At 37.5% G+C, this 24,704-nt stretch overlaps 1 protein-coding gene across 9 annotated transcripts in view; it reads left to right on the plus strand.

Moving 5' to 3' along the window:
* Nucleotides 1-24,704, plus strand: part of FMNL2 (formin like 2) — a 198,608-nt gene that overhangs the window by 138,833 nt on the left and 35,071 nt on the right. For all 9 annotated transcript variants that reach the window (XR_015797239.1, XM_088146559.1, XM_088146556.1 and 6 more), the window contains exons 6-11: nt 1,273-1,425; nt 6,969-7,077; nt 8,094-8,170; nt 8,517-8,610; nt 14,662-14,736; nt 17,115-17,225. Coding sequence is in view for 8 of the 9 variants with exons in the window: in XM_088146559.1 (XP_088002685.1) it covers nt 1,273-1,425; nt 6,969-7,077; nt 8,094-8,170; nt 8,517-8,610; nt 14,662-14,736; nt 17,115-17,225 (619 nt within the window). In the remaining variant the exon portion in view is untranslated. The remainder of the gene's footprint in view (nt 1-1,272; nt 1,426-6,968; nt 7,078-8,093; nt 8,171-8,516; nt 8,611-14,661; nt 14,737-17,114; nt 17,226-24,704) is intronic.

Here is a 24,704-nt window from a genome sequence, read left to right on the forward strand (position 1 = left end):
TGTGTGCTACAGCAGAAAGAGAAGCACACAATGGTCATGCTTCTTCCCCTTTCCTTGCTTCTTGCTAATACTTGAATCAGTCCTCAGACTCAGCAGTGAGAGGAAGCAGGCAGGCTGCCTGTAAGCTTCCCGTGAAAAATTCCCCTATGAAGCTGTCCTCCTACTGATGGAAGGCGGCTTGGGCAGGGCTTCAGAGCACCCTTTCCTTCCCTGCAATGAAGGGAAGGAGCATATGCAGAATAAGAGGTTTCTGCTTCACTTGCATGTCTTCTGGATCAGGATCAAACATTCCAAGATGCAAAAAACCATAATGTTATTTTTAGGCTGGAAACCTTAAAAACGTGCTTCCACTGTTGGATAAGAAGGGGGCTAAATTGTGCTAAAGGAAAAAATGAGGAAAGAAGAATGGCACATGGCAGAAGAACAACTGACTTTAAAAACAATGGCTGCATTCTCACATGAAGCTAAACCCTAATGTGATTTGTTGGGGATTTTTTGATGTGATGTGTGAATCAGTCTGCAAAAGGAAGCTGAGGTTTACAAATCATACAGAATGTGTTTTGCACATCATACCAAGCGAAAAACCAACGAACTATATTGTGATTTAAGATTTTGTGTGAACCAGCCTCTGAAATAAAAGCAAGCAGCTTTACTTACCATCCATTCCTTTTCACATGCTAAGTTTGAGAAGTAGCCTTGAAGTCTGTGCAAAAGGATGACATGATTCTCCTTTCAACCAGCAGTATGTTAGACAAGGGCTGAGAAATAAACCAAACAAAGGAAGATTTGTCATGATTACAGTAATGTATTACATATGTTTGGAGTTTGGCCTTGGCCAACGTATTGGAAGAAACATTTCCATTGCATATTGACAGTTGAAAGTAATTAGAATACATAGTTTATTTATTTATTTTTAAAACTAGGTGCATTCTTGAAATTTGATCTCTATTATAGTATAGAAAGGGTTTTTGGGTTTTTTTTGGTCATCCAAGAAATTAAGCAAAATTGAAATTAGGTAGAGTCTCTATAAAATTGTATGACTTTTTCCTCCTTTCCTTGTGACAACCCTTTTTCCCCCCATTTCAAGAGCCAAGTTTATTGTCAAATGTACATGAAACCAGCACAGTGTTTCAGCCCAAAGGAAAATGTATTTACATGGTTCTCTGCCACTTTATTGTTGTAATGTATTGGAACATTTCTGAGTTCTGCAGCAGGAAAAAAATGAAAGCTCTCTCCTCCTTCTCGTCATACAAAGTGTCTATTTCCTTTCAGATTTGACTTTGAAAGCTTGGAAAATAATATGGAAAACTCAGTGGACAAATCTAAACCATGGAGTCGATCCATTGAAGATCTCCATCGAGGAAGTAACTTACCTTCTCCAATTGGCAATAGTATTTCCTGTTCTAGCAGGCATTCTGCTCTAAGGTAAGATGAAGAAATAAAATTGAGGGGGGATTGCTTCATAATGAGTTACATCATAACATTTTAGTGTGGAGGGCCAGTTTTGTTACGGTGTTTGCCCTTTTTGAGTCACATCTATTTCTGTTAGCATTAATATTGATCTTCTCCTGAGCTGAGTTTGAATTATTGTTTTGTGATGTTTTTGATACTTGGCTAATAAGTACCACATTTCCTACTTCTCTTTATTTGGGTTGTGAAACTGTAACACAATAAGGGTCATCAGAATTCCTGATCAGAAAAATCTATGGTTTTCCTTCGATATGCTGGCCTTGATAGAGAGGAACACAGGAGCAGGGCCAGCAGAGTAAATCCACTGCTCTCAGAACATTCCTGAAATGGGTTGGGCCAAACCTTTTGGGCTGTTCTTGTGGTTTGGGGATTTTAAAAGGCAAAATGGGTTTCTTAAGCCTTTTCATTTCACCCCTTGCCTTAACTGGCCAACCCTGGCCCTATCCATTTTGATGATGTCCTGATGTCACTGGTCAATACAACCTATTGCCAAACAAATCAAAATATTCCCCACCTGCAAGAAAGTTGTTCACCTCTGCACTATACAATCTTAGTTGATCGGGCAAAGCAATGGCCAAAGAGGGCTATTGGCTTTATATGGGGAGACTTCACCTTCTTATAGAATTGATTGTAAAACTTGCAAATAGATGATTTATCAGTTTAAAGATATATAATTATTTGCCTTCAAACTATTGCTGCTGCTGCTGCTGCTGCTGCTGCTGCTGCTGCTGATTATTATTATTATTATTATTATTATTATTATTAGCCTTTGAATCAGTGTTGACACCTGGTGACTGCCTGGACTAGTGCCTGCAGATTTCTTGGCAAGGTTTCTTGGAAGTGGTTTGCCCTTGCCTGCTTCCTAGGGCTGAGAGAGAGTTAGGGCTTTGGCCTCACCTACTCTTCCAGTGATTCATGATGTCATCAGCCATAGTGCTTCCAATTCCTAGAAGATCACTTTAAAAAAAAAAAAAAAAGCTGTTCATCTATTTATTATTTATTTAATTTTTATACCTTCACCTCCATGGACTCTTGGCAAATTACAGTATAAAGGCACATCACTGGTCTGGGAAGTTCTATTCAAAGCAGGTGGTCCTGCAGGTCCTGGTCAAAACCAGGACTTGTACACAGAAGCTTGTTCCAACACCAGTGTTATATGTAAGAAGTGTCTCTTCCCCGCCAACGGGTTTGCTGCTATATTTTGCACCGATTGCATCTAGAACACTCTTTTGGTAATACATTTATCAAATTCTTGCAAATTTGATTCTGCAACTAGCCTGAGCTTTGCTTGACTCATGTGAAAGGTCATTGTGCTAATTGTGGCCTATCTTGTTTATCAATATGTGAATGTTTGCTTCGCAGCGCTTCCTGACATTGTGCCTCCGAGAAAACTACAGACATCTGCATGCAGTCAAAACAGTGTCAAGATGTTGATCTACACAAGCAACAGCTTCAGATCAGTTGGATTTTTAATGGTGGGGGCAGCTTTGCAAGGTTGATTTGGAACCTGATGCATGCGCCCAGCAACTTTTTTGTTCAATGGAGGCATTACTTTTCAAATAGGTGTAGGTGTAGGTAAGACCCAGGTTGGTGCAGTGGTTAAGGCACCAGGATAGAAACTGGAAGACCGAGAGTTCTACTCCCACCTTAGGCACCAAGCCAACTGGGAGGCCTTGGCCAGTCACTCTCTCTCAGCCCTAGGAAGCAGGCAAGGGCAAACCGCTTCCAAAAAACCTTGCCAAGAAAACTGCAGGGACTTGTCCAGGAGTCAGTACTGACTTGAAGGGACACACACACAAAAAGGGTGTAGGTATTAAATATCACTTTATTTTAAGTTTACTGCCCCCACCCTTTATATTGCAAACTGCCAAATGGGAGCGTGGCAGTACAAAAATAAAGTAATTCCATTATTTTTCTTCAAACATAAACTACAGATGGTCAGGATATATCAATGGACTTAGAGCAGATTTCTGTAGAAGGATAATTTGCAAGAGGTACATTCATTTAAAATCAAAGTGCAAAAGATAAAGGTTAAGCTACTAGCTATAGATTTGAGTGAATAATTTGGAAAAGAAGGCATTATTGAAAGTATAGCTTAAAATTTCTGATTGGCTATATCATTTGGACAGTTTTCTCTGCAGGATTAAACTAACTGTTAGGATATTTAATAATCCTCAGGAAATCTAGCTGAACAGTACTTGTGCTTTTGGAATGCTGCATTTTTAGAAACTTCTTTAAAAAGCAATAAATCAGTTGTTGTAAGCCCAACACACAATGTTCTCAATATCTGTGTGTTTCTAGCTGAAATACAAAATTCAGATGCAGATTACACATTATCTAAATTCACTCTTTCTGGACTTCATTTTCCTATCGTTTTTCTGTAAACATCCTTTTCCTCCTGGATCAGTTTCAATTTCTGTTACTTTCTTATTTGTTCTCTGGTTCACTGTTTTTTCTTTTTCTCATGTCATATTTATTTAAGCACCCCAACTCCATTGGGATTCTTTTCTTCATCACACTTATCGATGCCACAAAAACGCCATCCAAATAGTTAGTTGCCCTGAACAACTTCAGTTCAAGTGCCTCCAGAGTTGCTTTTCACCTAGCTGCCTCTGGAATGTCTTCAGCTTACAGTCCAAATGCCCAGCGGAGTTCTAATTTTTTTTTTCATTCAAACTTGTTTTTAATTGCTCCTGCTTTCATTTAAAGCAGCAAGTAGAATAGGGCAGCTAACAAAAATGGTTGAGTATTTAAAATACATGCATGCGTGTTTTTGCAAACTAAAATATAACCTGATTTAGATGGTTAACATTGGAATTGAAATGGGTTATTTTTCCTTAGCATTGGGATGTATTGTTCCAAGATGCACAGCATATCTGTGTATCTCAGGTATAAAATATATTCTCCAGGATATGTTTTTCTCATTATAATGTATGTTCAGTGAAGGGAACACAGTCTCATTTATTTTATGCCAAAGGGAGATCCCAATTGCTTGCAGTTTCTGTTTACTGCAAATTTAAGTCAAAGCTAACATACAGTGCCCTGATTTTTTTATTAGCATTGGAGCAGAGATGTACATTTGAGGAAAACAGTGACTCTCTTGCTGTAAAACTGCAGGGATAATTCCTGTGCCTATGTTGACTGCAGTCACAAAAACAGTTGTGGAAGTGGACTTTGAAATTGGTTTTTCTGTATCTTTTATTCTGTGCTCCATGAAGTGTAAAGGACATGAACTGCCTTGTCGTTTGCTGGATTATGGCAACAGCTGAGTTGGAAAGTCTAGAATGTACTGCTTACAAGCAGATCTCTTCAGCCCAAAGGCTCTGATACTTGGGCTGATTTTAGTGATTGTGTGATACTGGCTGCCAATGGAAGCCTGCAGGATTGGGAACATTTTCTGTATTCATTAGTATTCTACTAATTCTAAAGATTTCAGTCTAGATGTTGAGACACTGATCATTCTACCCATGTCAGTACACCTTGGCTTTGTACCCTTTTGTAAGACTTGCTTCCTGGTCTGCTGAACTACATTCGATGAGTTAGTATAATGGCTAATATATATCTTTAGTGTTAAAGAGGAAAGCTAAAACCATTTTAGAATAATTAGCTTTTGTTTGGCAAGGTGGAATAGTACCACTTTGTTTGATACCGAAGATAAATGTGTTAATAAAAGTATATTTTTCTAATGGCTTGGGATGTAATGAATTCCATTGTGTTTGAATTAAGTCAGAAGTCGGTTTTGTAAACTGCTTGCCAATGCTCTCTCCTCCACAAAGCATGTTTTCCATGAATGGTAAGTCAATTAGCAGATGGAATCCACTGGAGAATTAGGCACAGATCCAAAGGACTGTGTGAAGGAGAGGGCAATGCAGCCCATGCATGCAGTTGAGCTTCTAACCCAGTGTTTTTCAAACCTGGCAACTTGAAGATGTGTAGACTTCAACTCCCTGAATTCCCCAGCCAGCATTACCTTGGGATCTCTGGGAATGAGCCTCCCCAAGAAACTGCATTTGGAAGAGAATGGAATAAAAAGGGTGCTTTGAAACATTTTCTGAATCTTGTCCAGGATTATGCATTTAAAATATATCTATGAAAGAGAGGTTTTAAGAGGTTGAAATATTCTGCGGTAACAGCCTCATCATAAGGGACATGGCTGTATGTCTGCTATTATGGAAACATGGATGATAAGGAGAGATAAAAAATAGATTCAACCCCTGATGAGTCGTGGACACATAAATAGTGCGAAGTTTCTCTTGAGTGGAGCTCAATTCCTGATGTCCCCCCCCCCGTTTTTAAATTAATTTTATTTAATATGTCAAAAGAGTATAAATAAAATGAATATTAGTTAAAAAAAAAGATACAGAACATAAGAAAACAAAAGATAAGGTAGCAGTAATTACCCCATTGGACTTCATACAAAACTATAAACAGTAAGCAGTACATTAGATCAGTGGGTCTAGGTACTGTAATTCTGTAGATAAGAAAACCCAAATTTTGGATGTGGCATAAATCCATATCTAGTGGTTTCCAGCTAGAGTTAAATTCTGCATCAGATTTACTTTTTATGCAGAAGTTATCCTTGACATTTCAACTCCTGAAGTCTTAGTGGACAACATAAATGTGGATAGACATTGGCTTTTTCCAGAAAGTTTTCTCAAATTCTTTGTCTAGCTTGGAAATTTTCTATTGGTCTCCCTTCCAAGTACTGACACTGCTTGCTTTTTTGCAATCAGACAGGATTGGCTGTGACACGGAATAGATAGATGTAAAATACTTTCAATAAGGAAGTGTTTTGTTTAATTTGATTTATATGGCCACCCATGTGGGTCAGGATGGCTAATAACAAATTAAAAACAGCAAATAATAAATCAAACAATTCTGGCATTGTTTGGCTGTATATAGCTGTAAGATGAGTGATTCTTGGAAAGAGACTTAAAGATAACTTATTCTGAATAAATATGTGATTTTGACGGATATTAAGCAGCACAACAGTGATTAATTATGGAGATAGGGCACATTGCCAAGATCTGACAGACACCATGTTAAAAGTAAAGTAAAAGGTAAATAAGTTCATGCCTTTGTGAACTCAGTTTCCTTTTGCAAAGAAATCTCCTTCCTTAATCTCAAAAAGGTAGTGGTGTGCAGACTTCAAGGAAATGGAAATATTGGGAATTATTGTATTCTAGCACCTCAGTGCTAATCTCAAAGTCCTTAGAATTCCTCACCAAAATAAAATAATATAACGCAGTTGTGATCATTGTAAAAGATCTTCCACTGAAATGTTGTCTCACATAAGATTTACTTTGCATTTTTCCAGGAATGGATGGAAGAATGATGGCTATAATTAACACTATTTGTTATGATGGCTGATTATCAGCATTGTCCTTAATTAGGAGGTTATTTGAAATCTTAGGTGATTACAGAGCTAAAAAAAAAAATCTGGTTTCTTAAATTTTGATTAAAACCCAGTAGCTGACCTGATTATCTTTTGTTGATAGGTATAACACCTTACCCAGCAGAAGAACTCTTAAAAATTCAAGATTAGTGAGTAAAAAGGATGATGTTCATGTCTGCATCATGTGTCTGCGTGCCATCATGAATTACCAGGTATCTGAATTTCAGAAATTCTTTGGTGGGGGAAGATTCTGAAACATTGCCATAATGGGGTTTCTTCTCTCAGTCAAGGAAATAACTCTCTTAAGTTTTTTTTTATTAAAAATGAGGACTGCTATGTCACGTGAAAAAAATATACAGGTAATCCTCAATTATAGTAATTGGGACCAGAATTTCCGTCACTAAGCGACGCGGTCATAAAGCATGACATCACGTGACTGAATCGCTTAGCGACAGAAATTCTGGCATTTCTGATTGCCGTTGTTAAGCAAATCCTGTGCCATTGTTAAGCATGATGTCACGTGGTCACCATTTGCAACCTCCTGCCATCTTCCTCATTGACTTTGCTTGTAGGAAGCCAATGAAGACAGTCGCAAATGATGATCAAGTGACCGCAGCATGCTGCCGTGTTGTAAGTATGAGGACATCATAAGTTCGAACAGTCACTGAATGAGTGGTTGTTCAGCGAGGACAACCTGTATACATTATTTCAGTCACCAGAGCAGAAACATTCTGGGGGGAAAACTTAGCATTGCTCAGCAGGAATGCTCATTAAATGTTTACTGGTAAATGTGTTGGTTACAAGTAAATCATTGTTTAATGGAGACTGGCCAATTCTATTACAGTTGAAGCTACACTAGAAGTGCCCAATCAAAGTGCTATTTTTGGTGTTAAGAAAGAAACAACCATCCATTTCTATCACAATCATGAGAACAGCAGCAGGGAAAGCTGCTTATTTTTTGAGGAAAAAAGGGGACATGTAATGACCACTGTGCCTAAACATGACAGCATTTTAAAAAAATAGTTGCTTAACTAATATTTACTCTTTGGTCATAGCAATAATTGATTTTGCTTGTTCTAAAGTGGTAAAAGATTAGGTACCTACCTTTCACACATTCCAGTCTTTATTGATGCAAAGGTACTACTATAAATGTATGCTAAATTGCCCAGATTTGCTTTTTTTTACACTTTTTAAAGATCGCAACAGCTGAATTTTGTTTTTATTTTAGTATGGCTTCAATATGGTCATGTCACACCCCCATGCTGTTAATGAAATTGCACTAAGTCTGAACAACAAGAATCCCAGGTAAAGATCTCTTTTGTGTTTAATTTTTTTTAATGTGGCTGTTGTTTTTCCTGATAAAAAAATAGTTCTGTAAGAACTTCATTTGCATACCGTACTGTCTTCAATTGAGATTGATTTGTTTTAATCTTAATTGATTTTGTAAATTCTATTTCTATTTGTATAAAAATTTAAGGAGACTTTAATGCAGGGCTTAAGAAAGTACTGAATATTTGTAAATCTTGCTTGAAACTGTTGGCAGGATTAGCAAAACATTCAAAATATTGTTTTTAGATGTCACTGCATCTCTCTTTCAAAAACTGAGTCATCACATTATTCTAATGGGCTTCTCTCTCCCTTTTCTGCACAGAACAAAGGCTCTGGTCTTAGAACTGCTGGCAGCTGTTTGTCTCGTACGAGGAGGGCACGAAATCATTTTGTCTGCCTTCGACAATTTTAAAGAGGTAAATCACTCCGTTTTGTCAGAGGGAACTACCTGCTTTGCACAAGATCTCTGGATCAGGTCTGTGGCAATGCAGTGGTTGACCTCTGCCTCTGAATCAGCTAGCTGCTTGTGTTGGACATACAGACATCTTACTCTTCTTTGCAACACCCAGTTCAGATCCAGTACAGAAAAAAGTGTTCTGATTAAAGTGAGGCTACTATGCTTCATAATGCACATTTGCTTATAGAAGCCTTTATATTCCACCTTGCGAATAAAAGCTTAAATCCTATCAACTGGTCTTTCCTCCACATGCCAGCTCTTGATCAATTTGTCCCCTCTTTTGACCTACTGTGCTTACTGTAACCAAAATGAAAAAGGCTATTTTGGAAGGGAAATGTATTTGGCTTTGTTTTTTCTTTCATTTTAAATGCCTAAATTGAATTATTCAGAACTTCTGAGTAGAAGCAAATGAACATGTTATCATTATGAACGTTGTCTCAATTCCGTTGCAAGTGTAGAGTCCTAATCTCCCTCTTCTACACTTATTTGCTTTTAAGATAGTATAGATGATGGCGCCAAAGCTGTGGAAAAGCTTATGTACAGTAGATGATCACAGTGTGTACCCCAGTCATGATTTTGTTTTTGTGGAATCATCTTATATGGAAGTTCCAAATTAAGGGTTTATTATTCTTCAACTTCACTGTAATGTTCATTGGGAACTAAGAGTCAGAACAAATGATGCTAAGGAGAACAAAACCAGAATGATCTTTAAAAGTGAAATTAAACAGCAGATTGACAGTTGCTCAACAATGAGATGGTGCTTTCCATGTTCATAAAATACTAAGGAAGTACTGTAGGCCAGCCTTTCTCAATGTCCTCTAGCTGTGTTGGACCTATAGCTTCCAGAGTTCCTAGCCAGCCACGTGATTTACCGTCCGGAAGGCTCTAAACTGGGGAAGCCTACTCTTTCTTCACAGAATAAACAGTAGTGAATTAAATTCATGCATATGCTATTATTTCTTTTTTCTTACTATGTTGGACAATATTTAGTAATTGGGTGTGGCACCCAGCACACTGTCCCAATGGCAGGATAGGAATAGAGTGCTGGAGGATCATTCCAGCAACAATTTTTCTAGTTTAAGTGCTGGAAAAATAGAATATTGATGAAATGGAAGAGGAAGGAGATTCTTGAGAAAAGACACCTGGCTGTTCTACAAATGATGAGGAAGAACTTTGTATTTATTGCAGGAAAAAAGCTGGCCTAGAAAAGCAGCTAAATTATATTGTCACTGAAAAAGGCTTGCTACTCTGTATGTATTAATATATCTTCTCCCCAATCAAGATTTAATACACTGCATTTATATACCAATATTGTTTGACCATTGAGTGTCAAAAGAACACAGAAGATCTTTACTTTATTAGAATGATAAATGAAGGCCTGTTAACTTTTATTTATGAACAGCTGAATAGGCAGGAAGTCAAGCAGACATTTCGAGCTGGTTCCAGTAGTTTAATCTAATTTAATCCTCCCTTTAAAACATCCTGCGATAAATAAATTACAAATATATTGCAGTTATCTTAAATATTGTGACATGGCTTCATTTTTATTTTTATTTTATATCATCATAATCAACCCTACTGAAACTTCACTGTACAGTATGCTCTTTTCTCTTTTCTGAGAGTCTGTGTTTATATGAGTTCGAGTTTGATTTTTTTAAATTGTAACTACTCTTCTTCCCGTAGTGAAACTCTTTGTATATGATATCCAATCCCATGTAGTACTGCTAACCGCATTCAACTGAACAAGCTACAGTTCTCTTAGGAACATCCTGGTCTTCATAAGGAATTGGAGAATGGAAGGGGTGAGGCTGAACATTCTCATTCCCTTCCTCTTCCAGACAAGTACTGTAGAGAGTACAGGATCTGATAAATCCTGTTAACTAGACTCTTAGATGTTGGTTGCCAAGACAGGGCTGATAAAATGAATAAATTTAGACTGTTATTTTTAAAAAAATAAAAGATAATTAATAAAATGATTTCTCCCTCATGGAAAAAAAAACCCCTATGACCTCTTCTTGCAGTCTAAATGAACATATTGAAACATATTGGGTACATTTCTGCCATCACTGGTTAGCACAAATATACCTGCTTGTAGCCAATGGCTCCCCTTTCTTCAAACTGGGGCTATTAGCAATCCACCCCGTGGTGGTTTTATATATAGTTAAGAGTACCATCTCAATAAAAGACAAAGTATACTTAAGCTAACCAGAAAGGAAGCAAGGGTGAGAATTATAAATGGGTTGATAACAGATGCAAACTGCCTGTCCTTCATAAAACAGGCAGGTATCTATCTCCTCAGCAGAGACAAAGGAGACAACATGAAGAGTTTTGCTGCCCCAGAGTTGCATATATAAAAAGCATTCCATGGATTTCTTCTGCTACAACTTTTATTTTCCTCCTGATAAATCCTGTTAACCAGACGCTTAGATTTTTGTTCCTTGGGTGGTTTCCAGTCCTGTCTGCAAGGAGTAAAGTCTGATTATTTACAAAAAATTGTTTGCTCTGTATTTGGATGACATAATTGTAAATAAATGATGGGTTGCTAGCTTCATGATTGAGGAATCAGTGGTCAAGCACAAGCCAGCTAATCAGCCTCTGTGGTTAAGTATAACGTGTGAACACAGTCATTGAGTTAGCTATCAAATAAGGACATTTTAATATTTTGTTTCATATAAATGGCTCTGTTTAACTTCATTACCAGCTGTTGGTTTTTGAAAATTCTGGCCATTATTCTGACGTAAAAGTAAAATGTGCAGAGATATCAATTAGATAAGATTGGTCCTCATGAAGCAGAAGTTTTCTGCCTTCCATGACTTTGTGGTGCCCATCAGCCCTCTTCAGATAAGATAAAGGTAGAGATAAGGGTGCTGCCATTCTCAAGGGTGCCTCCTTGGAAGAAAATTACCTTGAAATTGTCAGAGGTTACTTTTTCTCTCTAAGTGCATAAGAGGATTTTCCTGAATCTGGGACTTGTACAGAGATGAATAGAGATTCGAATTATGTAGTGTAACTCAGAAGAAGAATTTACTGCCAACAAGCTTTATCCTTGTTGATCAGTGTAGCTATTTGATTTTAGGATTCGCAACCAATACATAGGAAGACTTGAGTCAATCCATTTTCCCTGGAGCTGTAATCTGTAAATGATAGGGCCAACTTATTTTAAAGAATTAATTAAAACAGAAAATGTTTTCACCCTAGTAAATGACTCTTTGCTTAAGCAGAAATGTCAAGAAAGTTGATATTTTGTTCCCTCAACAAGCTGTCAGGACTTCATGGCAATCTGTAAGAAACATTCTCCAAAAACAGCCCTCCCCTGGAGTGAAATTGGTGGATCACATCAGACCATTATGCTAAGAATAAAAAGGGATCATTGTGGCATCACAATACAGAAGAGCTAAGAAAGAAAGAAAAAAATGTTTAGAAAAGTGCCATGTTAATATTTAACAATGGATCATGTTCACAGTTGTTTTCCAACTCTTTCATCTGTTGACGTTTCTTTGAATTTCTTCACCACCTTCAGGTATTGCTAGTAATTGCTGGGGAAGTAGAAGATTTGAGCATGGGTGCCCATTTGGTTGAAATTGTGTGATGATCTCTTATTTCTTTATGAGAAGCACATATTCAATCTGCAGGATCAGATTGCCACATTCACACAAAATCCCATTTTATATCGTTCAGTATAAAAACTTAACAACCACAACAGTTGTTCCTCTCAAATATAAAAAGCACATCTGTACTAGGTATTATTATTCCCTTTGTTATTTTTGGCAGCTACATGTTGGCCTATATCTCTTGTGAAAAAGAACTTATTGAATGTATTCTGAGATGTATTTAAATAGGCAAATGTCATTCTGTTTTCATTAACATTCCAGTTCCAAACACACTTACTAAGAAGGAACTCTTATTGAAATAGATGTCTCTTGCTCCTGATTTAGTGCACTTAGATTCATGTCAAAATATATTTTAAAAATGAAATAAAACAGAAGGAAGAGAAATGTTTTAAGTTGCAGTTCAGTCTGATCATTAATTCTGCATATAATATGTCTAGAAGTTGTAATACATAGGATAATCCAATTATTTTGGGACAAACACATTATTTAGTGCTTAGTTCTGGAATCTAATAAGAGCAGCAGGTAACGTGTGCTACCTATGCCTGATTTTATGAAGCTTGATTTTATTGAAAAAAATTGGCAATCTTGTTTCTCCTGTATACATCAATCAATTGATGAAATAATCAATGCTTTTTTTTTTTAAGCCAGGGTTAAGGATGGTTTCCTAAGTACCTATAGTTAAAATTAACTCTAGATAGTCCGGGTTCATACACAGCTAAAAAAAAGATCAGTTGGGGGAAGTCAACAACATTAAAATGGAAGGCCCAACTGGGCAATCAAAAAAACATCAAAAGGAACAGTGCATGAGGCATACATTTTAAGGGGGTAGGGCTTCAATAGCCTGGTCACAACCACCATTTTGACAGCATTGACTACCACTGTCCCCCCATTCCCTCCCCGATGCCCCTGATTATAAGTAATAGAAAGCGGAAGCCAACGCTTCTGATCTCTTCTGTGTGGCAAGGGAGAATGGAGGAGATACACTATATCAGTCTGGAAACTCATGTTGGGATGCAAAACCATAGTTATATGCGAACAGCTACTTTCTGTCTATGCATGTGAATGCACCATGTAAGCAAATGGTTTCTAAAAGAGTTACAAACCATACACTTGAGAATTTTTGGACAACATTTCCAATTTGGGATGTTTAAAGCCATTGGTATATATGGATGGTCTGAAATAGCAGACAACAGAAAACATATAGCTGTTAACTAGTTGTCATTACTCTTGATTACATTAAGAGTACGTTACATGTAATGCTTGAACTTCTATTTTTCTCCCAAGCCAACATCCATTCTCTTCCTTCTGTTATCTCTGGCACTTATTTTTCTTCTCTCTTTCTTGTTCTGTTCTTATCTTACCCATCTGCTTTGAAAATGCTGCTCTCATCTATCTTTCTCTTTTATTTTTCCTGAATTTTATTTCAGTCAAGCAATAATATTACAGATTTTAAATATGATGAAAAAATACACTTGTTATATGCCAGGCTACTTCTGATATTTCAGTGGGAAGAATATTTTAAATCTTATGCCTGTTGCTTTAACATTTTCAGATGACAGCTTTTTATCTTGTCTTGTAACAGGGTCAACAGTTGCAAATGGTATTTTGTTGCTCCCTTTGACTTTCAGTTAGTCCAAATAAGTGTGGATTTATGCAAAGAATATTAGTAATCCTGAAGCATCGCTGTTAATGATGTTGTTAGTCTTTTCTCTGTTTTTTCTCTTATTGAACTTATTAAGTGAAGACTGGAAAGTAATCCCTGATAAGGTATCGTCAAGTTCAACCCAATGCCTCTGATTCTTACACTTATCCCTAGTATTTATATCCCACTTCTATTCCCACCCTAGGGTTCAGAACAGTCTACATATTTCCACCGGTAATACCCATCCATTTATTATCACAGCATTCCTATGAAGTAGGCTTTAGGTTGTTAAACAATGCACGGTCTAAGATTATCCAGTGAGATTTGTAGCTAAGTGAAGAGTTGAATCAGAACTGCCAGTTCAATCTGAACCTTGCTAGTTCAACTTTCTGTCATCTGTACCATGCTGAATCTTGGGTCTGTTCTGCAGAAGCCATTGTATACAGTTACCTTGTTTCCACTGAACATAGTTAAAAGTGGTCATCTTTTGTTGGCAATGCAACAAGTTGTAGTTAATAAAAAATGAAAGTGGATGCTTCCTGATTCTGGATTTGGAGGGAGGAGTTTGTGAATTGAAGACTTTTTCTTTTAGTACTAAACTGTGGTCCAGCCTTAATGAATGAACCAGTTGTTGATATCTATTTGTCCAGGGCAACATTCCCCCTGCATGTTTCTAGCTTAAAATGGTTTGATGATGTTATAGCATGTTTCCTAGTATACTGATACATAATAGAATCGCTCTGCAATTTCTTCCCAGGTTTGTGGGGAAAAGCAGCGGTTTGAGAAGTTGATGGAACATTTTAGAAACGAAGATAATAATATAGATTTCATGGTAGGTGTGTGCATATATTTCACTTACGAATGTGTGAGTTCTCCCTCAGCTTTCACATTCTGTGCCATATTCCCATCCCATCCCCAGTTCACAGGTTCATTTTTGGAATGGGATGGACAAATCCTAATGCACAACTCGTGGACCCTGCTAACAATGTTGCTGTGACTAAATGGGCCTAAAAACGTTGGGGGCGGGGGAGACCATTTGGAGTAGAAGAATGAAAAATGAATGTTCTTCCAACGCACTTCAAGAAGTATTAAGCATTCCTACATGTGAATATTTGTCTTTCTTAAATCAAGCATCTGGCCAACCTTTTCTGAACAAAGAGTCTAAGCAGTATCAGGCTGTTAATACTTGGAGGGGAGACCTCAAGAGAATAGCAAGACTGTAAGCTAGGTTGGAAAGATGGAAAACATTCCCAGAAGAATACTGCTGCTAAGAAAACTACTAGACAAGTCCATGAAGTAACCAGGAGTTGAAATCAACTTGAAGGAGACTTGACATTATCTTAGTGTTGGATTAAACTTCAGAGCATATTCAATAGTCTCCTGGGATGTTCCCTTGCCTTCCTTCATAATAGCTAGTGGAAAATTGGGAACAATGAGATCTGAGTAGTTAAATTTCTCCCAGTAATATAGTACCTAAAGTAGGCGTAGGAGAAGAATCCTGACATTCTTTAGGGCAGCACATTATGCCCATTATTTGCAAATGAACAGACGTGCCTTAAACGACTGTTGAGAGATATTTTTACAACATAGAGGGGAATAAGGATATCGGTATCTTGAGCTTAGGATAACATTTGCATCCTTTGATTGTTTTTATCAATTTCTCTCCCCTTCCTTGCTGTGATTAAATACAATGATTTTTGTGGACGGCATAGTTGAGAATTAATGGCACATGTTTGGAGAGATCATTTATGACTGCTGCATCTGATCTAAACTAAATCCACATGTAGGTATGAAGCACTCGTGCTGTATGTCAGAAGGATTGGGAAAGGAACTGAACTTTGTATGGTGACCTCCTGAGCCCACTCACATTATGGAACCATTTTGGTTTCTAATTTTTGCTGGTGATTCCTTCAGAGAACAGAAACTGGCAGAAAAAATGGTGGGGAGATGATCCAGCAAGGCTCTGTGATACTCTCTCAACTTGAGCAATTAGAGCGATATGTCAATGAAATAATCTCTTTAAACTGTTTTTAGCCAGACAGGAATCCTGGATGGTTCTTTTCATGATACAAAGAACAGAAGGAGAATTTGAAAAGACCCAGCTGTTCTTGTCAAGCCAGTGAGCTAGGGGTGCTTTTAAAACACTCCAGATATTTTGCTTTAGTAGGCCACAGTGCCTGCTCCTTACTGAGGTGCATGATTAGGTTGGAAATCAGGATTTGTCCCCCTTAGAGCAGCCACTTACTTGACCCAGATCATTCATTCTTGCTGTACTGGTTTGTATTAAGTCAGGTTTCAGATTTGCAGCAGGAGTTTGCAGAGTGAAACGGAAGCTTTGATGAGAGGAAGTTTAAAGACTTGTCATTGTCTAGTGTATCAAGAAAAGTAACATCCTGATTTACAGAAACATTTAAATGATTCTGTCATCTTTTCCCCCCATTCCTCTCTGCAGTTGTCCTATAGTTAGAGAAGTAGAAAGAAGTTTTTTTTAGTGATTTTTACCTGAGGGCTATGCCTCTTGACTTTGTTTTGGACACTGCTGTCCCACTTAACTGAATATATTTAAGTTGAAGCTCCTGAAGTTTAAAACTTTGAATTATTCATGTGAGTATTATAGTTATCATTTGATCAGTATTACTGCAGAATTACAAAGCACCCACAGTCTTTGGTGAAATGCAGCAAGCCAGATTAGTGGACATTGAGAAGGTTGCTGCAGTTCTGTGCTCACTTATTGGGAGTATACCCCACTGAATACATCTCCATGGGACATACTGAGTTGGGTTGATCAGCCTTTGCTCAGGAGTCCACTTTCCCACTTGGAAATAGGCCTGTACAGTGATCCCAATTGGAAGAGCAAAATGTAATTTGGAAAGTGTGTGAGTTGTGCATAGCATTTGTCAGGAAGCCCTTAAACGAAACGAGTCTTTTCCTAGCTTGGAATCTGGATTATGGCACAGCCTAGACCAGTGTTGTCCAAACTTGGTCACTTTAAGATGAATGGACTTCAACTCCCAGAATTCCCCAGCCAGCAGGGGAAGTGGCCAAGTTTGGACAACACTGGTCTAGACAAATATAATTTCTGCAAAGATTCTCTAACTGCATTTGCTATAATTCTGCTTCTCTTCTCTTATGCCCAACTGTCAGGCATAATCTTGGTAAAATCCAAGAGGTATATATGACAGCTTTCTATGACCATTTTTTCTGTTGCAGGTGGCGTGCATGCAGTTCATCAACATAGTAGTACACTCAGTAGAAGATATGAATTTCAGAGTTCATCTCCAGTATGAATTTACAAAGCTAGGCCTTGATGAATATCTGGATGTGAGTACACTCTGTCTGTCCTTAAATTGAATTTGTATGTAAGCCAGAACAGTATTATTGTATAATATTGTATAAGTAGTATTGTGTAATTAACTTGAACCATTGTGTATTTAACTCGAATCATTGTGTATTTAACTTGAATTTTGCTACAATAGGCTCTGTTCTTAAATATGGGTCGTCCTTAAACTGGGCATTCTTAACCCAGGGACTACCTGCATTTAAGTATTGTACTTGGATCTGATCACACAGAGAAAGAATTGTCACTTCCCATATTAAAAGAAGTCACAGGGAGTTCTTTGTTTTTACTTTACATTATTTTCAGCAATTGCCAAGTATTGACCATTCTTAAACACAATCATGTTACAAAAATAATCCAATAAACAGACAAATCTAAAATCACATACCACGCTTTCCTGTTCTACTCTTACAAAGGGTGGAGGATGGAGTCTTAAATAGATGTTTAAGTTTTTGCATTAGCTTTCCTCTGTAGGATTGACCTTTGTATGTACAGAATTGTATCTTATATTTTATCAGGTACTTCTTCAAGTAGCCTTTTCTTAGAAACATCACTATTAAAAAGCAGATACAGTGCTAGACAAGTTACATGATTTCTCCTTTTGCAAAAATCATCTTCATGGACTCCTTATTTTCCGCTGTTTCTTTCTCACTGATGCCAGGATATGGCTTCAAGCCCTGTTTATCACTCATCTGGGTAACTGGTGCTCTTTTTTGTGTGTTGGACGCTCCGTGTTTCTACCCTGTCTGCAAAATTGGAAGTGGGCCTGTGTGTGCATTTTACAAGGAAGTGACTGGCCACCCATTTATAGTGCCAAGAGAAGTGAATGAAACCATATGCTGTACATCCTTGTGCTGCAGGGAACTTTGTATTACATGCATCTCCACTTCACTGATTGCTGCTGGTACAGCTGGGTTCATTTCAAGAGTACTGGTAGTTCCCCATGCCTTTTCTGCTGATCCTTTTTCAGAAAGAAGAGTTAGAAAGTGCTCAGACATTGTCCTCTGAGCATTTTACTCACTGTTGTCCCTGTGGTTGCTACAAAACTCATCGTTGGTAACTGCCTTCTTGGCAGCAGTGATTTAGAGGCAGTCGTAATAGCAGTAGTATGAGCAAATGATGATATGGATGTGACTAAGAAACTGCAGTCGAGAGGAAGATATAGCTTCAGAAGCTCATTCATTTGAAAACCACTTAACACAACATAAGTAGACTATACTGATCTTTCTCATTATGTCCTCCACTTTTCCTCTCCCCCCTTTGCTTGGTTCATCTAATTCTGTATAGTTTATTATAGTCTTTTGCAACCTGGTGCCTTCCAGATTCGCTGATTTAACTTTTAAACCCTCTGATAGCATAAGCTTTACCACACTGGTTGGCAATTTGGGAGTTGGAAGCCTTGCACATCTAGGGAGCATCCACTGACAGTGGCTAACCAGGGTTTCAAATGAGGTTATTCTGCCATGCTAGAACATGCTGGTGATTTGTATTTAGGAATGGGACCCTCCAAAGGAAAAGCAGGTGTTGTACTTCTGAACTGCAAGCTAGAGTGTGTTCAGCAAATCCTTCTTTTTGTTTCTTTAAAGAATGTGGATTAAGGTCTGGATTTCTCATTTATACCTACATGGTTTTAAGTGAATGATTCATAACAGAATGTCTGCATAGTTTATCTAAACATTTAGTTTTGAGAATTATTTTGGCACAGCAAACTACCCTAAGGTAGCTTAACCTTTGATTTTCAGATGTGGCTTGTGAATGATTAAGATAGGCCATTCACAATATAAAGTGTACAATCCAGATGAGGGGGAAAATATCCCATGAAGTAAAACTATGGGATTCATACTGTTTGCTATTTCTTTTTTCATCTTGCAGGAAATAGGATTTGAGAAACTGAGTTCAAAGAAACTGTATTATAAAGGCATAACCATCTGCTGATTTTATTATTATTGTCATTGTGCAGTTGAAAATAAACATGATACGCTGACTGTGTATGTTTTTCATTTGTGTAAGATATATATGTTGTGGACTATTACAGTATCAGACAAGATTCTACTTGCCCCCCCCCCCAAAAAAAAGCAAAGCACATGCACTGCCTTCATTGGCCAGGAACATTTAAGCATGTTGTGTAGAGGTTAAGATGTTGGTCTAGGACTAAGACTGGAGAAACCTCCCCACATCCATGGAAACTCAGTGGTTGACTCTGAGCCAGTCTCTGTCTCTCAGCCCTTCCTAAGGGTGGTTGTTGTAAAGGAAAAAAGAAATCCCTATATAAACTGCTTTAAGCTCTTGGAGAAACAGCAGGATACATATTCAACAAATAATTAAAATTGATATGCAAGAAATTTAAGACTTCAGCAGAATGGAGGCCTATCTAGAAGACTCCATAGTAATCTGTCTTCATTATGGTTTCAGTGTGCCATACAATAGATGTTTCTGCACACCTCTGTAGTTCTCTTTGGGACAATCTACAGCTGAACTATACATTATGGACTCGGACAGACTTCTCCTCCACCGCCAAGTACTGAACCACTCCCATTTTTATCTCACTTCCTTTCTTCTTCTACAGTGAAAGTGGCTGAAAGAACATTCCCTTCTTCCTTTCTTTCTCCTGGATATTTGCTTCACTCAACCTGTTTCTCATGAAATCGTTCTGTTTGCTATTCTTCCTTTTGTTATGCCTTTCATTAAAATGAGATGCTTCTGTATGCATCTTTGGAATTTCAAGGATTTTATTTGTTTGCAGTAATTCCATAGAGCAATAGTATAGTCTTATTCATGCCCTGCTCACCTATAGGGACCAGTTCTGTCAGTAGAGCTTTGGAGCGCCTACAGTTCTATAAACCATCTGCCAAATCATCAGAAACATCATCATCATCATTTGATGTTTTATCAGGATTTTTTCCTTGCTACAGGAGATTTTGGTGTTCCATTTCAGAATCCTTCCCTTCATTCTGTTGATGTTTCTATGAGTCTTTCTCAAGTCCATGGTGGTTCTAGTTGAATATTTATGCTCCGGAGACCTACATTTTTCTGTATCTGGACAATTGGCTCATTGTGTGGCACTATCTGAACACCTGGATATAAATATCACATTATCTTCTCTTTCTGTGAGTTTGAGACAATCTTGCCTAATTCCTACCAAATCACTTCAGTATGGAGGCATATTCTGAGATTCAGTGCAGGCTCCAGCATTCCTTCCGCAGGAGAAGAATATTGAGATCATGGCATTATCTCAAGTAATTTGGACATGGCTTTGGATGTTGCCACATCCAGCAGAACAGACCACTCAGTAGCTCTTGGGATACTCATTAGTCAATGCCACAGCAGCAGATTATGCTTGTCTATACTGAAGTACTGCTTGCAGCATTGGCTTCTTTTGGACTTTCTGGCTCCTCTTTAGTCTGGGGAAATGCAAATTTCCACCTCAAATCCAGTCTGAGATGATGGGGTCAACCCACAACCTAAAGCAAAGGTGTTCTTTTTCTCTTGGAATTCCTACCAAATTACTCACCGTGAATGCATTTGTCAGGAGAGCTGATTGTTCAACTCCCCCAAGCACACGGGCACAGTCAGAGATGCCTCAGTGCATCAGTGTACTTTCCTGTGATGCAAAAGTTCAGGTAGCCATCACCTCTAACATAGTGTGTTTCTCTGAACCTGTACAAAATCCCAGGCCACATATCCCAGATATGTCTGTTATCATACATATACAAGATCAGTGCATAGCCCTGGATATTGGAATAGGTAATGTGTCTTTTGAATAGTCATCATGCATTTACATCACCCATGTTCCATCCTCACATAGGTGGTCATCCTGTTGTTACTGCCTTGCATTGATCTCTGAGGGTTGAGATAAAGTAATGGGTGTGCTTTGAAGAAAGAGCCGCCTCTACTTTGGGTATCCACCAAAACCATTCAGATGTAAACGTTCTGATCAGGCTTGGGCAGACATACAGGAACACCCTAACATGGGAATGCACATTTACAGATAAGCAGTGTTTTACCCCACCTGGCTCCCCCCATGGAATTGTATTTCTACCTGTAGAATAACTGGAAACCTGACAGCAGATTAAATCAGAACTGTAAGTTAGTCTGCCGGTGTGCAAAAAAGACCAAATTCATACTAAACAACCAATTTATAGATCCATATCTTAAAAAAAAACAACAACTTGTGACAGATTATTTACAGTCCTGACATTACTTATTTATTTGGTTGGTTGAGCATTATGTTAGAAGACATGTTGGGAATTAATAAAACCTTTCTTCATTCTCCTTTTACCACTTCCCACATCTTCCAGGTTTGCATCAAAGGATCCTTTGGAGGGCTAACAGAAATCTGTAAGCAGATGCACCACTGGATGCAGCCCAAAGTTTTTCTCTTACACCTGTTAGAAATTAACTGGCAATGACTACATTTAAACTTTTATGGCCCGTTTCTCCATCTGAAATGTTCTTATTTTTCTTTTCCTCTTGTATCAGTTCTTAGGAACTTGTAGCATGAAATGAAAGCAGTTTTGGTTGCTTAAGAGGTCAGCCGCTCTTGCTGTGTTTTGGCTTTTTTATTCCATTATATAAAATAGTCAGAGGTACTGCCACATACTATGACCAGAATATTTATGTTATATAATACGTTCCTTCTGATGCTAAGTTCCTGCCCACCAATTTCTTTTGTTTCTTTAAAAAACAGAGGATCTAATGGTGAACCACTTTGAGTGACTCAAATTCTAAGATACAGTATTTTTAACCCTCGGTAGATTCTATTTAATGGGAAAATATTTTTGCCACATTGCAATACAGGCATTATCAGAATCAATTATATGGCACCCTCTCTGAGTCAGCGAAAGGAAATTGCTTGAACTTTACCACACCTAACTTCCCAATGTAACTTTGCACACTACAACTGAGAGCAGTTCACGTTGAATTTATTTTTAAGTAAACATGCATTAAATTGAGCCGAAAGGAAATTGGCCATAGGAAAGGTAAGAGCAAATCCCCTTGCTTGTCAGTATTATGCTTCTAAGTCCACACATTCTTCTCCAAACAGAATAAAGTGAGTGTGAAAAAGCGTGTTTTGCCATTTGGTTATTTAACAGAATGAATGAGTTTTGAGGGAGGGAGGGTGGTATGGCTAGTCGTGTTCTTCAGACTGCAAACAACAACAAAAACCAAATTAATGTCTACCTGTAGTCCTTATGTGATAGATTCAAGGTGAGTGATCCCAAATAAGCACCTGTTTATAATTTTATACCCCATCAGATCAGTCTAATTAAGTAATCTACATAGTTGTTGTTGTTTTATTGACTAAAATGCACAAATTGGGAACAAATAAGTGGTGCAATCAAACCACCCTTATTTAACCTTCGAGACACTTGGAGCTCTGCTAAATGGAAACTTCTTAGAAAGCAGCATGTTATGTGGCAGATCCTTAATAAATAAAAAATAAATATTATTTATTTTTACTAAAAGGAGTTGGGTGGGGAATGGCACAGATTTTTAGGAGAAAGGAGGTATCACTTCTTCTCTGGGTCAGGTTCTCAGTAATTCTCCCTTCTCACGCTGTAGTTTGCTGTGCATGATGTGCAGTAGAGATGGGGGGGGGGGAGTAGACACTTTGGACAAGCTTTTGTGGATGCTCTCCCAAAATGTTTCTGAAGATGGGGTGTGGGCATGCCTATTTACAAAATAGCTGCCAGTTTTCTCAGAATGCTGCAGTGTTCCTTGTTTTTTTAAATATATTTTTATTAAAGATTTTTAAAAAGGAAGATAAAAACTAATACAAACTAATATAAAGTAAGAAAAAGAAATCAGCGAGAAAGCTAGAAATGCAAGAAAGGAAAATAGTGAAAGAAAAATAGAAAAGAAAGAAAAAAGATACAAAACATGGCTTCTGATCTTCTTTACAGCAATTATAAGTACAACTATAAATTTACCTCTTATGCTATGGTTATAACATAACTCTCTTCTATCTATAATCTATCCTGTCTAATAATCAAGGCCATAAATCATAAGTTCATTTTTTTCTGTTTCATGCAAAAAGTCCATAAGGGGTTTCCAGTCAGCAATAAATGTAGATAATTGTCTTTTCTCTGATCAAAGAAGTCAGTTTAGCTATTTCAGCAAGTTCCATCATCTTCACCAACCATTCGTCCATTGTGGGCAGTGCCGAATCTTTCCATCTTTGTGCATACAATAATCTCGCTGCGGTTATCGTACAAAAACAAAGTTCTGTGACTTTTTTCCAACTGTTTGTCCATCAATCCTGAAAGAAAAACCTCTGGTCTCAATTGTATATTAATCCTTAAAATTCTCTGAATCAGTGTGTATATTTGAATCCAGAATTTTCTAGCTTTTTTACACATCCACCAAACATAAAATGTCCCTTCATGTTGTTCACATTTCCAACATAAATTTGAAGTGCCTTTATACATTCTACACAATTTCTGTGGTGACGTATACCAATGGTACATCATTTTATAAAAATTCTCTTTAAGATTATAACTTAGTGTACATTTCAGTCCTTTCAACCACATATTTTCCCATTATTCCATCTGTATACTATGACCAAAATGTTTAGCCCACTTTATCATACATTCTTCCACTTGTTGTTCTTCTGTTTCAGATTTCAATAAGTTATACATTTTAGCAATTACACTGGTGTAATTTTAGCAATGGTGCATCAGTTGTCAAAACAGATATTGTCTGAAACAAAAACATTCTAGGCAAGACATTCATTTTTATCACAGAAATTCTCCCCAACAGTGACAGTTGCACTTTGCCCCATCTTAACTCCATTCCATGTCTTAACATAGTAATTTTGAAGCAACATTCAGTTCATGTATGTTATAGTGACACCCAGATATTTTATCTTCTTCTCAATCTTAAAAGTTGTTTAATTCATCAATTCTGTTTGATCTTCTGTTTTCATATTTTTGTTAACATCTTTGTCTTCTGTTTATTACTCTTGAAACCTGCAAATGCACCAAATTCTTTTAATTTGCCCATTAATATTTCAATTCCCTTTAAAGGATCTTCCAGAACAAATACCAAGTCATTTGCAAAAGCCCTTAACTTATAAGTTTTTTTTTAATCTTTACTCCCACAGTTCTCTCGTCTTATTTATAACTCTATTCAGTATTTCAAGAAACAAAATAAACAAGAGAGGAGACAGTGGGCATCCCTGTTTTGTTCCTCTTTGTATCTCACAGGGTTTTGTTAGATCACCATTAACCATTATTGGTGCTTTCTGTGAAGTGTAAATCAATCTTAGCCATTTTATAAAGTTCTCTCTAAAATTAATATATTCCAAAACTTTGATGTTCCCTGTAAATAAAGTGCCAGGGACCAACACTTTGCTTTGTACACTCCAGTTTCACAAAGGAATTTTAGGACAAGAAAGTAAAGTGAGGTTAGAAACCTGGCAGCCAGAATGTTTCTTCCTCCCCAGTAAACATATAAAATAGCAC

The sequence above is a fragment of the Python bivittatus genome, unplaced genomic scaffold (assembly GCF_059951505.1).
Source record: "Python bivittatus isolate LINGU-HERP-01145 unplaced genomic scaffold, Pbiv_v1 ctg000480_np1212, whole genome shotgun sequence".
Classification (NCBI taxonomy): Eukaryota; Metazoa; Chordata; class Lepidosauria; order Squamata; family Pythonidae; genus Python; species Python bivittatus.